Genomic DNA, 15,172 nt, shown 5'->3' with positions numbered 1-15,172 from the left:
CTGTCCGTCAATTACCAAACTCCTACCCCTCCCCCAGTAATTGGGACATACTTATCTCACAACTTCAACTTCACCCTAAAAAGGTCATCACCACAATTGTGATCTATATTTTTTATTTATTTTATTTATTTTACATTTGTTGACCGGGCTAGTCCAGCTGGATAATTTCCATTTTCAGTGGAGGCCCGGAGAGAAAAGCTCCACAATTAAAACAAGGTTAAACATTTAAGCAACAATGCATACATTTTAGTGTAGTAGAAAATACAGCGAAAAAAAACAGGTAAAAAACAAATAGCCTAAGCTATATATTCATATTATTTATTTTTTTTTTTTTTAAGAACAGTACAGTAATTTAGTCATTTGAAATAGCAGGGAAAGATAGTGATTTTTACGTAGGGAGGTATGGCTGAAGAGCGAAGAAGTCATTTAGTCTGGATTGGTACAGGAGCAGAGCCAGAAGTTGATAAGATGTAATAGAAGTTGTTTTTTGAAAAGTTGAAAGGAGTCTAGTGAGGTAATGTGTGGGGGGAGGTTATTCCATATTTTCCGTATGGAGTTTGAAAATAGACAGTTACCTGCTGAATTTGTAATTCTAGTTGTGGTGACTTGTATCTTTTTGGCAGATCGCAACTGTTTCAAGTTTTTGTAGGGAGTAAGGAGGTTACTGAGAGCTGGTGTTTTTGTTGGTTGATAAAGAATGTTATGTGTAATTAAGAGTTGTTGATAGATAAGCTTGTTAGGTAGTTCTAACCATTGTAATTGTTTTAAGTTATTACAGTGGTGAGTTCTGTACTGGGATGCTGTGGCAAACGGGCTATATTATGATAGGATGTAGTTAGTTTTTCAGGTTACCTTTAGAGATTGGTGTAAATAGAGGAAGCATACAGTAGGGTGGAGATAAGATGTGATTGAGCTAAGGTGGTCCGTGCTTCTGGAGTAAGGAAGGGTTTTATTCTGTACAGTGAACCTATCTTTTTATTTACTGCTTTTATAGTGTTATTGATATGACAATCATAGTTAAGATTATTATCAATAGTAACACCAAGCAGTTTGGTAGTAGAGTCTGGGGAGATAAGAGAATTGTCAGCTGCAGTAATAGTAAAATGTAGTTGAGGAGATTTGTGGGTAGGTGAGAATAGTAATAGTTTTGTTTTCTTGGAGTTGAGAAGGAGACATCTTTGAGAACCATTGTTCAACGGTTGAAAAGGTAGATTGTGTGAGTGACTGGAGTTCAGATTGGGTGGGAGCTGTACAGATGATGGTAGAATCATCTGCATATTGTATGCAGGTAGTGTTATGGATAGATGATTGAAGATCATTAATAAAGATAGAGAATAAGAGTGGGCCTAATATTGATCCTTGAGGTACTCCTAAGGAGATAGGTAGTAGAGCAGATAGAGAATTTTTCCAGAGTACTGCTTGTTGTCGGTTTTCAAGGTAGGATGAGAACCACGTTAAGGAGGAAAAATCCAAGGCAAGTGAGTTTAGTATGTGTAGGAGAAGTTTATGGTTGACCATGTCGAAGGCTTTTGACAGGTCTAGGAAAAGAGAAGCAGTTAGTTTGTTATTATTACGGTTACAGTTTATTGTGTTAGTAAAGGAAAGTAGTGCAGTGGTCGTACTATGTGAGGGTCTAAATCCATGTTGAGTGTTTGCTAGTAGGTTATTTTGAAGGAGATGGTTAAGTAGTTGTTTGTGTATACATTTTTCCATGATTTTAGCTAGTGGAGATAATAGTGCTATTGGGCGTAAGTTAGAGAGGTCAGTGGATTTGCCTCCTTTATGTAAGGGTATGATGTGTGATATCTTCCAGATTGCTGGAAAATCCCTTTCTTTTATGGATCTGTTTATTAGGATCGAAACAGGGTAGGCTATAGCTTTTGCTGCTACCTGAAGGAATTCAGCAGGAAGCTTATCTGCTGAGGGGGTAGTGGGTTTAAGTTTTTGTAAGAGAGATTGTATGTAGGAGGTGGGTATGGGTTGAAGTTGAAGGGAAGGAATGACGTTGTTGGTGTTACTTAAGATCAGTTGGGAAGCATCAGGGGATAAATGGCTTGCTAGTGTTTGTATGGAAGTAGTAAAGAAGCTATTGAAGTTATTGGCTATTAAAGAGGGATTATCAGGGTCTAGATTCTGTGGGTTAGGTGTTACTATTTTACCTGGGGTAAGTAGATGATTGATAGTAGACCAGAACCTTTTTGGTTCTTTTTGTGGATTGCTGAAGTTCTACATAGTAGTTCTTTTTGTCTGAAATAATAGCATTTTGGTTTTGTTTCTCAGCTCTCTAAAGGTTTGATAGTCTGTTGGGTTTCTAGAGGAGCGCCATTTCTTCCAAGATTTATTTTTAAGCCTGATCTTTTGTTTAGTATTAGAGGTAAGCCAGTGTGCTGTTCTGGTCTTTATTCTAATGGTACGACTTGGGGCATGGTGGTTTAGGATTGTAAGGAATGCTGAGTTGAAATATTCTATGGCTTTGTTGAGAGAGAGGTGCTTTAGAGGGTCCAATTGTATTGTGAGAGTTCTGTTTGAAATCTTTGGGGATTAAATTGTTTCTTTGAATATAGTGTTCTATGTGAGGTAGGTAAGTTTTGATGAGTTTTAGCTCTAATGACATATGTGAGGGAGTGATCGCTAAGGTCATCAGGAAGGATGCCAGTTTTGTAGCTTTGTGAGGGGAAGTTTGTAAGAACCCAGTCTAAGGTGGTTTCTTTTTTGCTTGTTTTATTTATTCTAGAGGCACTATCAATTAGTTGTTTGAAACCAAAAAGGTTTAAATGGGAAGTAGGGTTAGCATTGTTACAAGATTTCCAGTCAATGTTAAAGTCTCCAAGAAGTAGTGTTTCTTGGGGAGGTAATTTGAGAGTTGTTCAAGAAGTTGTTCTAATGTGGGGATATTATTTCCTGGAGGCAGATAAGCACAAATGATGTTTATTGATTTAGTAGTATTAAGTTGAACTCTAGAGCAGATTATTTCGACATTATTGTTTTGGGTAAGAGCAAGGTCAAGAAGAGTAAGCTTCAGGTTAGATTTATATAGGATAGCTACTCCACCTCCTTTCTTGGAGGTGCGATCAAGTCTAACAATGTTATATCCAGGTGGGGTAATTTCAGTATCTTTAATAGATGGTTTTAGCCAGGTTTCTGATAAGCATAGAATGTCAAAGTTGTGTACTTCTAGTAGGGCGTGTATTTGACTAACTTTATTACAGATACTGTGTATATTTAGGTGGGCCAAGGATAGTATGTTTGTAGTTATAGTTGATGGAGGAAGGAGAGCTTTTATATGGTGACTGTGTGTTTCAGTAGTTGTAGGTTGAGGGCCTGGATTGGGGTGTATGTCACCGTCCTGAAGTAGATGGAGTAGTAGACCATAGTTTTTGGATATGTGTTTTAGAGATGTGTCAAATACTTTCTTTGATTTAGTTTTTAGTAGTTTACAATGAAATAGTCTATGATATTTGGGAAGTAGATATATGGTTTGTGATGAGGTAGGTAAATAGGATGAAGGTAGGTATGTTGTAGGTGTACTAGTATGTTTTGAGGGAAGTGAGAGAGAAATAGTTAAGGAGTGTTCATAGGAGGTTAAGAAGTAGGTAGTAATGAGAAGGAATAATAGTAAGAAGGTGATAGGTAGTTTAAGTTGTGAGTGGAGGATAGTTGTAGACATGATAAGATAGTTGTATGTGAAGTAGGGTTTCCTGATATGTTGTAGAGGGGTGTGTGGTGGGAGTAGGGGGTAGAGTGGAAGGGGTTGTAATGGTATAGGACTTTAGTGAGATAGTGGTGGGTTGGTTAAAGTGGAATGTAGGTGTGACTAAGTGAAGGAAGTTACACAATCTGTGAGACTGTGAATTGGATAGGATAGCAGTAGTAGGAGGTGTGGCTTGTAGAAATATAAATGTAGGACCCCTGGGGTGGGTGGGATATGGGGGTAGGGTGGGGGGCGGAGCGGGGCACACAAAGTAGACCAGAGGAGAGTGGAAAAAGTATCAGGGAAGGAAGGGGGAATCAAGGCAAGAGAAAGTATCCTCGGGGGAGAGGATGAGACAGAGAGGTAAAGGAGGAAAAGGATTAGTATAAGGAGGGAGAATAAAAGTGTAAGGCAGAAGTCAGTACTAATATCCCAAATAGGGATGAGAAAAGTATAACATCTAGTGGACAAAGTAGTAGTGCAGTAAGCAAACAAGGGAGCTACCAGGCGTGGAGCTGTACTAGAAGGAGAGAGGATAGCCTATGTGGCCATCCGAGGAGACTGTGAGGGGAAATGAAGGGTAAGGAGGGGTAGCTGCTGGCTGCTTAGCTAGTGGCAGTCTGAAAGTTTAGCAGGAACATTTAGTTAAAACGTAATATAGCATGACTAGGTAGACATACTCTCTTTTTCTGGTGGTAGAGGGTGGTAGAAGAAGACAATGTCCTGACCGAGTCCAAGGGTATTCTGTGGGAACACCCTAATAGTGAAATTAGAGGGATACAACCCAGGCAAAGACACAGGGTCGTGGAGGGATAGCTGTTAGAGGAGGAGAGAGGACAAAAGATAATGTTAGAGTACAATATTAACATACAGGGTTACAATTCAGAGTCAAAATGCAATAAAAGACAGGTTATGCAACTGGTAAGCAAAGCAACGTTACACATAGTTGATATAACTCTTTAGGATGTACATATTAATGGTGAAAAGTACATTTCAAATAAATAACTGTATAGCTAATAATATATAGAGCCTAGTGTTACAGCAAATCACCACACACACCAGAGTAATGCAGTGAACGCATTCACGTTAACATAAACAATTCAATTGAAACACTTTCCAGTCTCTTTAGGAGGTATAGATGGTGTAAATAGCAAGTCATAACACGGAACGCTATTGCGTATACAGAAATATGATATGTGAAAGCAATAGGTGTGAGGACTAGGATAGGAGCAGTCCCAATGTAAGGCAAACCTAATAACTAAACGCATTCACTCCTAAGTTAGCAACAAAGTCAAGAGCAGTCACTTTAAAAGCTAGCCAAACTATCTAAAATTATTCACGTTTGCACAGCCCGTAATTACTCATAGGTTGGAACAGCACAGCATACAAAACCAGCATTTGCGTGAGATGTAAAGGGTTCCTATACCAGCTTAAGCAGTATCGGTATCAGTATCAGAGGGGTCCCACTTATGTAGCGCTACCTGAAAGCTAAAACTAAAGCTATATTCCACCTGGTAATACACCTGCTAGCCTTGAAGACTTCTTATCCTGGTGTTCTTCCATATATTCACAAGAAACTCTTATTCTGGGGGACTTCAACCTAGATTGGTTCACCTGTATATCAGAACAACCAAGTAATCTAATAAATCTCCACGGCTACCAGCAGCTAGTCCAAATTCCAACTAGATGTGATAAAAAATCTAAAAGGGAATCCATCCTTGACTGGGTCCTAACTAACAACCCCACATTGTACCCTCACACAGGCAGTCTCCCAGACACCTTAAGTGACCACAACATAATATACTTTATACGTAGTGGAACAAGCATATGCAAAACCACTAACTATATATCTACTAGAAACACAAAAAAATATCTCCTGAGGTCCTCAACACTTTACTCTGTAACTGTGACTGGACCCCCCTAAAAACCCTCCCACTTGACCAGGCTGTAGCATATTTCAACAAAACATTTCTATAACACCTAGACACTGTCGCTCCATTGCATAAAATCAAGGTTAGAACCTCTACAAACCCCTGGCAAAGTAAAGAAACCAAACAAATCCTCAAGTCCAGAGACACTGCCTGGCTTTACTATCAATAAAACAAAGAAACACAAAGCCTAACTAAGTACCAAGAAATGCGCAACCATGCAAAAAATGCATTAGGCTGGACAAAAAATCCTACTACACAACATTACAAACTAAATACCAACACAACCCGCAAAAATTTTGGAAAAATGTAAACCAGCTGCTAAAATCCACCCAAAAGGCTACCCCCAAACCAACCACTCCTGACACTAAAGTTCCCATCGAATCATAATTCAACTCCCACTTTGTGAACTCAATTCTATCCTTAGTATCACAGGACAGTTCCTTCCTCACTATCCCCCCAACACAAATAACACTAATACAAGCTTTACCCTCAAAACAGTTTCCACCACTTCAATCAAAAGCATGCTCTCCAAACTAAAAACCTCATCAACAGCAGCCGACCTACTCCCCAGCTATTTCTTGAAACTCACAGAAGATGCTATTGCTATCCTAGTCTCCACTCTCATAAACAGATCAGTTGTTGAAAACTATGTGCCCAAACTCTGGAAAATATCCTATGTTACACCCATACATAAAGGCGGGACCTCCACTGAACTTAATAACTACAGACCCATTGCTTTACTCTCTCCCCTGGCCAAAATCCTAGAAAAACGCATCCATACCCAGATGCTAAACTATCTCCTAGACAGCAACATCCTGTCACCTACTCAGCATGGTTTCAGACCTGCCCATAGTACCACTACAGCCCTCCTCTGCTTCACAGACACAGTAAACCGTCTCAAAAATGAAAGCCTACAAATGTCAACTCTTTTTTTGGATATGTCCAAAGCATTTGACACAGTCTCACATCAAATCCTGCTAAACAAACTAAACCAATATCATCTATCAAATTCCACTCTTACCTGGTTCCAAAGCTACTTAACTGACAGGTACCAAGCTGTGAAATGGGAAAATTATCGCTCTCTTCAGCTGCCCATAACTTTAGGAGTCCCACAGGGTTTTATCTTAAGACCACTACTATTCACAGTCTTCACAAATGACCTCCATACCTACACACAGCATGCATCTATAATTTAGTATGCAGATGACACTACCTTAATCTGTGCTGCACAAAACATTCCCACCCTCCTGCAAACAACTCAACTAGCATTCTCTGACGTTGAAAACTACCTTACCAAAGCCCAACTTATCCTCAATCCAAAGAAAACTCAGCTTATGATTATAACCAGTTCTAACAAAAACACTAACAGTCAATTCACTATCTACTCCACAAATGCTACTCCAATTGCTCCAGTGGCACAGGCTAAGCTATTGGGAATAACCATAGACTCCCACCTAAAATTTGATAGTCATCTCAACTTAACTATTAAAAAAGTACATGCCAAACTGGGGTCACTCTACCGTATCAAACCATTTCTTACCAACAACACAAGATCAGCCATTGCTCGCTCCCAACTTCTATCCACCCTACTCTATGCATCTCCCATTCTGACTAATCTCAACAAAACTGAACTAAGCAAAATGGAAGCCTGCTATAACAGAATTGCCCTCTTTGCTGCAAATTGCTTATATAGAACTTATCACTGTACTGCTTTGAGACAACTCCACTGGCTTGAACTGCCCAACCTCCTAACCTACAGTCAGCTCTGCCTCTGTCATTCTATCTGTTACCTCCCCAATAAGTGTCCTGCCATCAAAAACCTAGTACATCACTCAGCCAAAAGGCCTCTTAGATGATCATCAAGCAAACTACTACTAGAAGTCACCAACAGCTACAATAGCTTTGGAGATGCACTATATAGTAGTTCAGTGGCTAAAAAATGGAACTCTGTCCCTACTAGCATTCAAAACACATCATCCAAAGCCTCCTTTAAAGACCTCATCAGGCAACAGTGCCATGATTGCTCTCCAGGCTAGTGAAAGTGGATAATATATACATACTAAAGCTAGAGCACTTGATAATAGTTTTCAGTCTTACTCACAAACACTGGCTAATCTACTATGTATGTATTCTACCTATGTTCCAAATTTCAGCTGTACACCACAAATCTATTAATTACCTTTATTTTTAAAATTAATATTTTTTTGTTTGTTCTCTCCACTGTAACTGTTTATGTGCCGCATACCACAGTAAAAACATGTCTCTTGTAATTTGTGTTTATACTGATCATGTCTAAATAACTAAACGTGTCTGTAATTTTTCTTTGTGGAGCTTTTCTCCCCGGGCCTCTGCTGAAAAAGGACCTTTTCAGCTCAGTCAGACACCCCCGGTTAACAAATGTAGAATAAATAATTATGTTAATGTGCAGACTCTTCATTCCTTCTACATGCTTGCTTTCACTGTATTTGTGAACCTTAACTGCCTTGCTCACATCACTCATTCTCTTCCCTTTCTCTTATTTTCTTCTGAATTAATAATAATGTCCACAGATTGCTCTGACTCGAAAGTGCAACCTCTGCTGTCACACACAAATGCAGTCAGTGTTTCTGTCATTCACTAGACAGCATTTTCATATGTTGTACGGCTCAGACATCTTCAATATACAAAGTAAAATCCCTTGTATTGACTTGGATGTTTTCAGACACTGATTTGTATAAAGCATTTTTTACCACTGAGTGGTTTGTTACAGAATCACATTATCTGTGCTTTGTGGTTCCAGCACTCTTGGAACAGTGACTGAAAACTAAGTTACTTGCACTGTTCACTGCCTCCACCCTTTGCTTTTACTACAAATCTTCTGGAACATACCGTCTTCTATGGACTTGCGCAGTTATGGTATCTTAGTGGCGAGACTGCACTTCTCTGCCCCACCCATATGGAATCTGTCCCCTTATCTTTAAATGTTGTAGACATTGCTATTGTGGTCATTGTTTTTATGTTTCAATTTAGAATATTTTTTCATTTGATAATAGTTTAATATGTAATATATTTGATGAAAAAGTCGCAGAAAAGTTTATATGGAAAAGTAATAAAGCATAAACCTTATTAAATAATAGTTCAAAATCATAACAATTTTACTGCAGTTTGTAGTTTATCAGTCTGTCCATTGTACTGTTATGTATTACTACAAATCAAAATAAATACATGATAATTAAAAGTACATTATCCAAATTATAGTTTGGGCTGATGGCTCTCCTTTGAGACATTAAAATTATATTATTAGATATTATAATAATGAAATAATACAGCCGCATTCTTGATTTTTATAATCTTTCAGTATATTTGTGCTTGTTTGTTTAAATATTAGCATTTTATTTTGCATTAGGGTTGGTATCATTGGAGAACTTCGAAAAAACTTTGATCCTCATACTCTAAACTCACTAGGATTAGAGAATGAAAATGAAGAACATGAAAAAGAAGAGGACATCTCAGGAAAGAAATCTGGCTCTAATTTCTGTTCCCAAAGCATGGCATCTCCATTTCCAAGAGACACCAGAAGTCGACTGAGCTACAGAAATACAGCCATCTCTAGAGCAACAACAGAGGGAGCCTATTCTGACACTGACTAAAACCAATAGTGTAGACCTTTTTTAGATATTCACATTTTCTAATATGAATGTAACATTACCCTTCTGTGTGTTAATTTTGCTAAGTCTGTTAAGAAATATATACAAATCTGTAAGTATTCCCATTTGGTAAAGATTCTTGAATAGCTGTAAGTGATGTGCCAGATGAAAAATCATTTGAACCACAGCTCTTTTTTTTTGTTCCATCAGATGCATTTCAGCTTTAAATTAATTACTTTAATCCGTATATTAAAAATAAGTTGAATTTTGCATTATTCATTTGTTATATGAGAATGAGAAGTTCCTGCAGGGCTTGGATTTACTGATAGGTGTTAAACTCTGTGCATAAAGTTGTACTGTGGTAACATAATAAAAAAACATAGATTCCTCAAGGATGTCACTTACAGAATTAAATTCTGTTCTTGCCATATGCCTAAATTCTACAGATAACATTATATGTAGTGCTCTGAGGCAGAACCATAAGTAGGTGAAGCAAAGTGGGTGGCTGCCCTGGGCTCAAGCTGTTAGGGGGCACAATTGACAATGTAGAAGCAAAGTATTGATTGCTTCTCAAACTCAGAAGAGCTTTTTTTTTTGCTTATTTATTTCTCAAAGGTGCAAATTTCCCTAGCTAGTTCTTTGCTGAAGGGAGATAAGAAGATGTATATACCGCATGCTGTGTCTAACATACAAAACACTATGACCACAAACGTTCTTCAGTTTTTTTTCTCAAGAATTGCATGTTACAAGAGTTTGGCTGTGTTTTAGTCTTCAGCATTTATTAATTTTCTCAGTATATGTTCTGCAAAGGCACAATTTCAGAGAAAAATACAACAAAATATACACACGCAGTGATTTTGTTAGGCCCTTGGGCATTGTTTGCAGTACCTACAATTTATTTGTAATACCACAACCTGTGTTCTTTATGAAAAGTTTTAAATCTCCTGCAACAGGTATGTGTATGTTAGACAGGACAATTAACTATTTGTATACCTACTCATAAGTAAATGAGTTCATCAGTGTTCAGCATTTGAGCCACTGCCGATCTTGCTTTGAGAGCTCTTACAGGTGATTATAGATAGAGCTTGTACCTCTTAACACTAGGCCTGACGAGCATCAGTTTCTCAGCAGTTATTCAGCTAGGCCCACCCCTTGAGGTTACCATTCAGTGTGAATTCAGTTTGTATAAGGGATTATACAGCATTCTTGCCTACGGTACAAGCACTAAAGCTAGAATTACATTGGCATTTTAGATCATGCTACTTAATTATTTTCATGTGGTAAAAGATTTTTTTATGCTTGCAGTTTATAGAATTTGACATTTTGCAAGTGCATTTATTACTGACTGTCTCTTACCAAACACTTCAAAAGTGTACCTGTGGTAAAAACATTCCTGCTTAGGACCTATACAGAGGATTTTCCTTCAGACTGAGAAGTCTGCTTAGTTTAACCAGTCAACCAGACACAGGCAAAGATGACCCTTTGTAGGGCATTTGCTGTCTCAAATGATATTCTTGATTTAAAAATATATATATTCTTGATTAAAGGTAGCATAAAGGACAAAAGTGTTACGAATTAAAAGCCTAACCTTCAGAGTACAGGTAGGCTTAGGATAAGGAAAAAGGTAATACATAGTTAAAGGTAAGGAGAAGAATTGGTGGAGAAGGTCCACAGAAGGGATATAAATAAAATGATAAGCAGTAAGAAAAATGGTAAGTATAGAAAAAAGGGGGAAAAGAATAAAGTCAGCTGAAATAATGTATGGGATCAATTATCATCTCCTTCTAAAAAATTAGCTACAGGATTAATTAGGACTCGTTCCTGCATCCCTCAGTGATAACCTGATATACCTTCAGCAGACCAGTCACTGAATTCAATGCTAACAGTTTTTAAGATTCTGACACCATATATGAATTCATGCTGTGAATCATTTCCCCTGGCATACAGTCCTGTGTCCAGCACCTACATGTTTACCTATCCATATTTCAGACAGTACCTATCACTGGGAGTGACAATACAGTAGTGGCCAACATTGAAAGATAAACTGTATCTTCATTATTGGCCCTCATTAGATCAACCAACATCAAAGGACGGGGTGATCGGTTACCTAATATAGCCACTTGATGTAAGGGTTAGAACTGAAAGAAATGTGCCACATGAATTTGGCCATGACCCACAGCTTTTTATTACCACATTTCATACCATTACCTAATTGGGATGGTCCTAAACAGTCCATCAGTAGTAGGCTGCGGCAAACTGGCAAATGCAAATTTAATTCAAGGGTGTCCAGACAAAATATAAGCGCTTTCGCTTAAACAGCTTCTTCAGATATGTAAAAAACATCACCCATAAGTCAAGACAAGTATTTATACAATTTAAAAATAACAGCTAGACCAATCACTAGGTTCAATTAATTAAAAATTGAAATTGCATAGTGCACAATAAAAGCTCTACTTTATGCAGTTCCAATCAAGAAAATAAATACATGAATAGAAAAATCTCTAAAAACCGAATATGTATATATAAACAATAAGCTTATAATTCACTACCCTAGAATGCTAAAAGCATGGGCTCCTTTGCTTAGGCTTGACACAGCTCATTTATTGTTCCTACATCTCTTGAGAAGTGGCTTAATAGATGCTCGTTCATGTGGTGTGATAAACACTGGAATATATAGGAAACCATGTCATGCCAACACTTTCCTACTGAGATCTAGCATGCATCCCACCTACGTCTTTAGGAACATCATAAAAGGCCAAGGCGTTAGGGCTTCCAGGATGAATGCTGTTGACACAGGCTTTGTAGAAGAACTAGTGAGCCTTAAAATGAAATTATTAGAGAGGGGCTACATATCCAATGAGCACTATGCAATTTCAATTTTTAATTAATTGAACCTAGTGATTGGTCTAGCTGTTATTTTTAAATTGTATAAATACTTGTCTTGACTTATGGGTGATGTTTTTTACATATCTGAAGAAGCTGTTTAAGCGAAAGCGCTTATATTTTGTCTGGACACCCTTGAATTAAATTTGGATTTGCTTTATCTGGCTTACTTGGCTTCCTGCTTCACTCCGTTTGGGTTACTTTTTATTACATTTTGTTTATATTGCCAACCTGTACACGGAGTGTTCACCGGACTCTTGGCAGTTTCTATTTTATTGTAAACTGGCAAATGAATGAAGAATTAATCAATGCCAGTCATCATTTACCACAGTGCTCCACCTCCCTAGAGTGTTACTGAAATTTACCAGCTAGGGGCTATTCACTTTCCTTCTTATAAGAAGTCCAAAATCCAGTACTGCAAGACTCAACACTTTAAAAATGAGTGTTTAAAAAAAGCAGTGAATTTCAAAGCTTACTGTTAAACTTTAGCCTGCTCAGAAGTGTTTTTACTGTGTGTGTGTGTGTGTGTGTGTGTGATCTTAACTTATCATACTAAGGGTTTCCTAGATTAAATGAAAATGTTTTTTAAGGGAAACTTAGTACCTAGCTGCACAGAGGTTCTTAATCAATATAAAAGGAGTGTCAGCAGCAGAGAATGCTGGAGATCCCTGGTCCAAGTCCCAGATGAACCAGTCTTTTTATTTCATTTTTTTCACAATTTAAAAGGCTTTCTACTGCATGTGTGTGTGTGTGTGTGTGTGTGTAATGTGATGTTACCCTTTTAAAATATTTCTGTAGGGGACCCCTGTATCCCCAAAGTGTGAGGCTGTACCACTCACCCCATACTACTTAAACTATCAGATTGTTGTACTGTGGAAAATGGATATACTCCAAGACACCATAATCCTAGACTTAGTATCTGTATTCTCCATTTTGTCATTTTAATTTTTGCAATTACAGAATCACAATTACTGTTCTCAGACTTTCACTGGTCACTCCATTGACTCATATTTTATACCTCCTCCATATGAAGCACTGAAAATCCACCAGTCAACCTGTCTTCTGTATTTTTGAAGATTTTACAACCAGCAGTGATATAGTATCTTCTTATTGGTCTGAATGCTATAGCATCACTGTCAATAATCTGATAAAAGAACACACAAGGCCGGTGGTAATCTCCAAAAAGTTTATGTAAGCGCGTTTGTTGAACAAGTAATCCAACTTCTTCAGACACCGGACAACAGTTAAACATTCAAGTTAAAATATTCCAAAAGGAAATGACATCAGCAATAATGTCAGCAGGAAATAACATCAGCAATAATGACATCATGAACAATCCCATACTTATAAAAAATAAATATAAATAAAAATATGTTGTTTGTACAATACTACTATGAATAAAGTTATAGTATTAAACAAGCATAGTTTATATACACCAATTGTAAAATAATGCCTCCCAAACAAAACTTATTCATCTTTGAAGTGCTTTGCATGTGTGTGTTCACAAAAATAGGTAGTGAATGCAAGAAGTAGATCTTCCATGAAACATGTACTTGTTTCACTACAAATTGCTTTACCCTGCAAAACCTCATGTCCTGCTTTGGCAGTGTGACCAAAGAGAACACTAAAGTGAAGGACTTACCAGCCTGACTTCTGTCTCATACAGATTTCTTGGACACAGAGTTTGCTGAAAACATAAGTACTGTGGCCAGTGTCTATTAAACTAACAAGTCCACACTACCTGCTTTCTGCATGCCGGCAATCCCAGATGATTATTCATACAGATGAACATGTTTATTCAACGATATAGAAAACGTCACCAGGTGCTGGGTGTTGAGCGGGGTTTGGGCAGCCCTTGCTACTGCACATTAAGGGGGTACTGTTGTAAAACAATGCCCTGCAAACTACTAGGATGATTTTGCAGTAGCTCAGTCAGCTACACTTGGCAAAGCTGGATGTAAGTCAATGTCACAGCAGCTATTAGGACTTAAGTACAGTACGTACCCATCAAATGAATGTGACTAATTCACATGTACCTCACTCTGTGCAGCATTATTCATACTTACAGAATGCCAAGTGATACGATTTCTGTGAAACATCATATCCAAGAGAGAGTATTGCTGTTACAGCATTATGGATGCATCTACTTAACATTCACCTTTCCTGTTCAGATTATCCCTGTAGGAAGCAATTTAATGTACAAGATTTTTTTGACATTGTCTTATGCACTTTCAACTTCTGAAGTCTGTACAAATCAGTGTAAACAAGTTATACAATAGCAGTTGTCTAGCCAAGAATATGGTGAACTACAATTATCTAAATATTCTTTCTGAAGATATTACAAATCTTACAAAAGCTTTGTCTGCCCAATCTAAGAGAAGAACAATGCTGTCCTTCATTTTTGTTTTTTATCAAGGTTCTGCAGACAACTTTACATCGTTTCATATCATACCAGAATTCAGAGTATATTTTTTCTTACTATGCTTACATGCTGCCTTTAACAGGTGAGGGATGATACAGCTGTGTTCATATCAGCAAAACTAGAAAACAACCAAAGTGAAAGAACACTGTGACATATTAGTAGTAAAATAACTCATAAATAAGTAAAGCATCTTGTCTCAGAAAGAATTTCTTACCCTGCATCACTATTAACTTGGATTACTAGACATGTAAACAACTTCAAAGAACAGTCATTACAGGACAGGTTTCTATGCATATAAATTCATGTATACAAATACAATCCACCTGTTAGACCCTGTCTAAACTCAGTTAACTCAGAAGTGAATCTCAGACCATAACAAAACAACACTACTCTTCACATACAGGGGCACTGATGTACATTGGCTGTAAAAATAAATACATGACCATGTAAAACACTTCCTAACCAGCTATGCACACAGCTAGTTTTATAAAACCATTTATATTAAATAATTCATCAAGCCTTGCTACTCCTTAATATTTGCAGTTTCTGTTCCATACAAGTTCACTGTGCTCCCAGGCTTTGACTCTTGAGGCTCATACAGATGAATGCAGAACTATAT

The 15,172-nt window shown here is 37.6% G+C and overlaps 1 protein-coding gene across 4 annotated transcripts in view; it reads left to right on the top strand.

Moving 5' to 3' along the window:
- The window catches only part of PPP1R36 (protein phosphatase 1 regulatory subunit 36), a 1,152,634-nt gene extending 1,142,994 nt beyond the window's left edge, over nt 1-9,640 (top strand). For all 4 annotated transcript variants that reach the window (XM_044074376.1, XM_044074378.1, XM_044074377.1 and 1 more), the window contains one exon: nt 9,008-9,640. In XM_044074376.1, coding sequence (XP_043930311.1) covers nt 9,008-9,251 — 244 coding nt within the window. In that variant the 3' untranslated portion in view covers nt 9,252-9,640. The remainder of the gene's footprint in view (nt 1-9,007) is intronic.
- Nucleotides 9,641-15,172: the final 5,532 nt, after the last annotated feature.

The sequence above is a fragment of the Protopterus annectens genome, chromosome 6.part0 (assembly GCF_019279795.1).
Source record: "Protopterus annectens isolate FY-2018-M chromosome 6.part0, PAN1.0, whole genome shotgun sequence".
NCBI classification, from domain to species: domain Eukaryota; kingdom Metazoa; phylum Chordata; order Ceratodontiformes; family Protopteridae; genus Protopterus; species Protopterus annectens.
The sequence above is the reverse complement of the archived record's forward strand: the minus strand, read 5'-3'. Positions and strand labels throughout refer to the sequence as shown.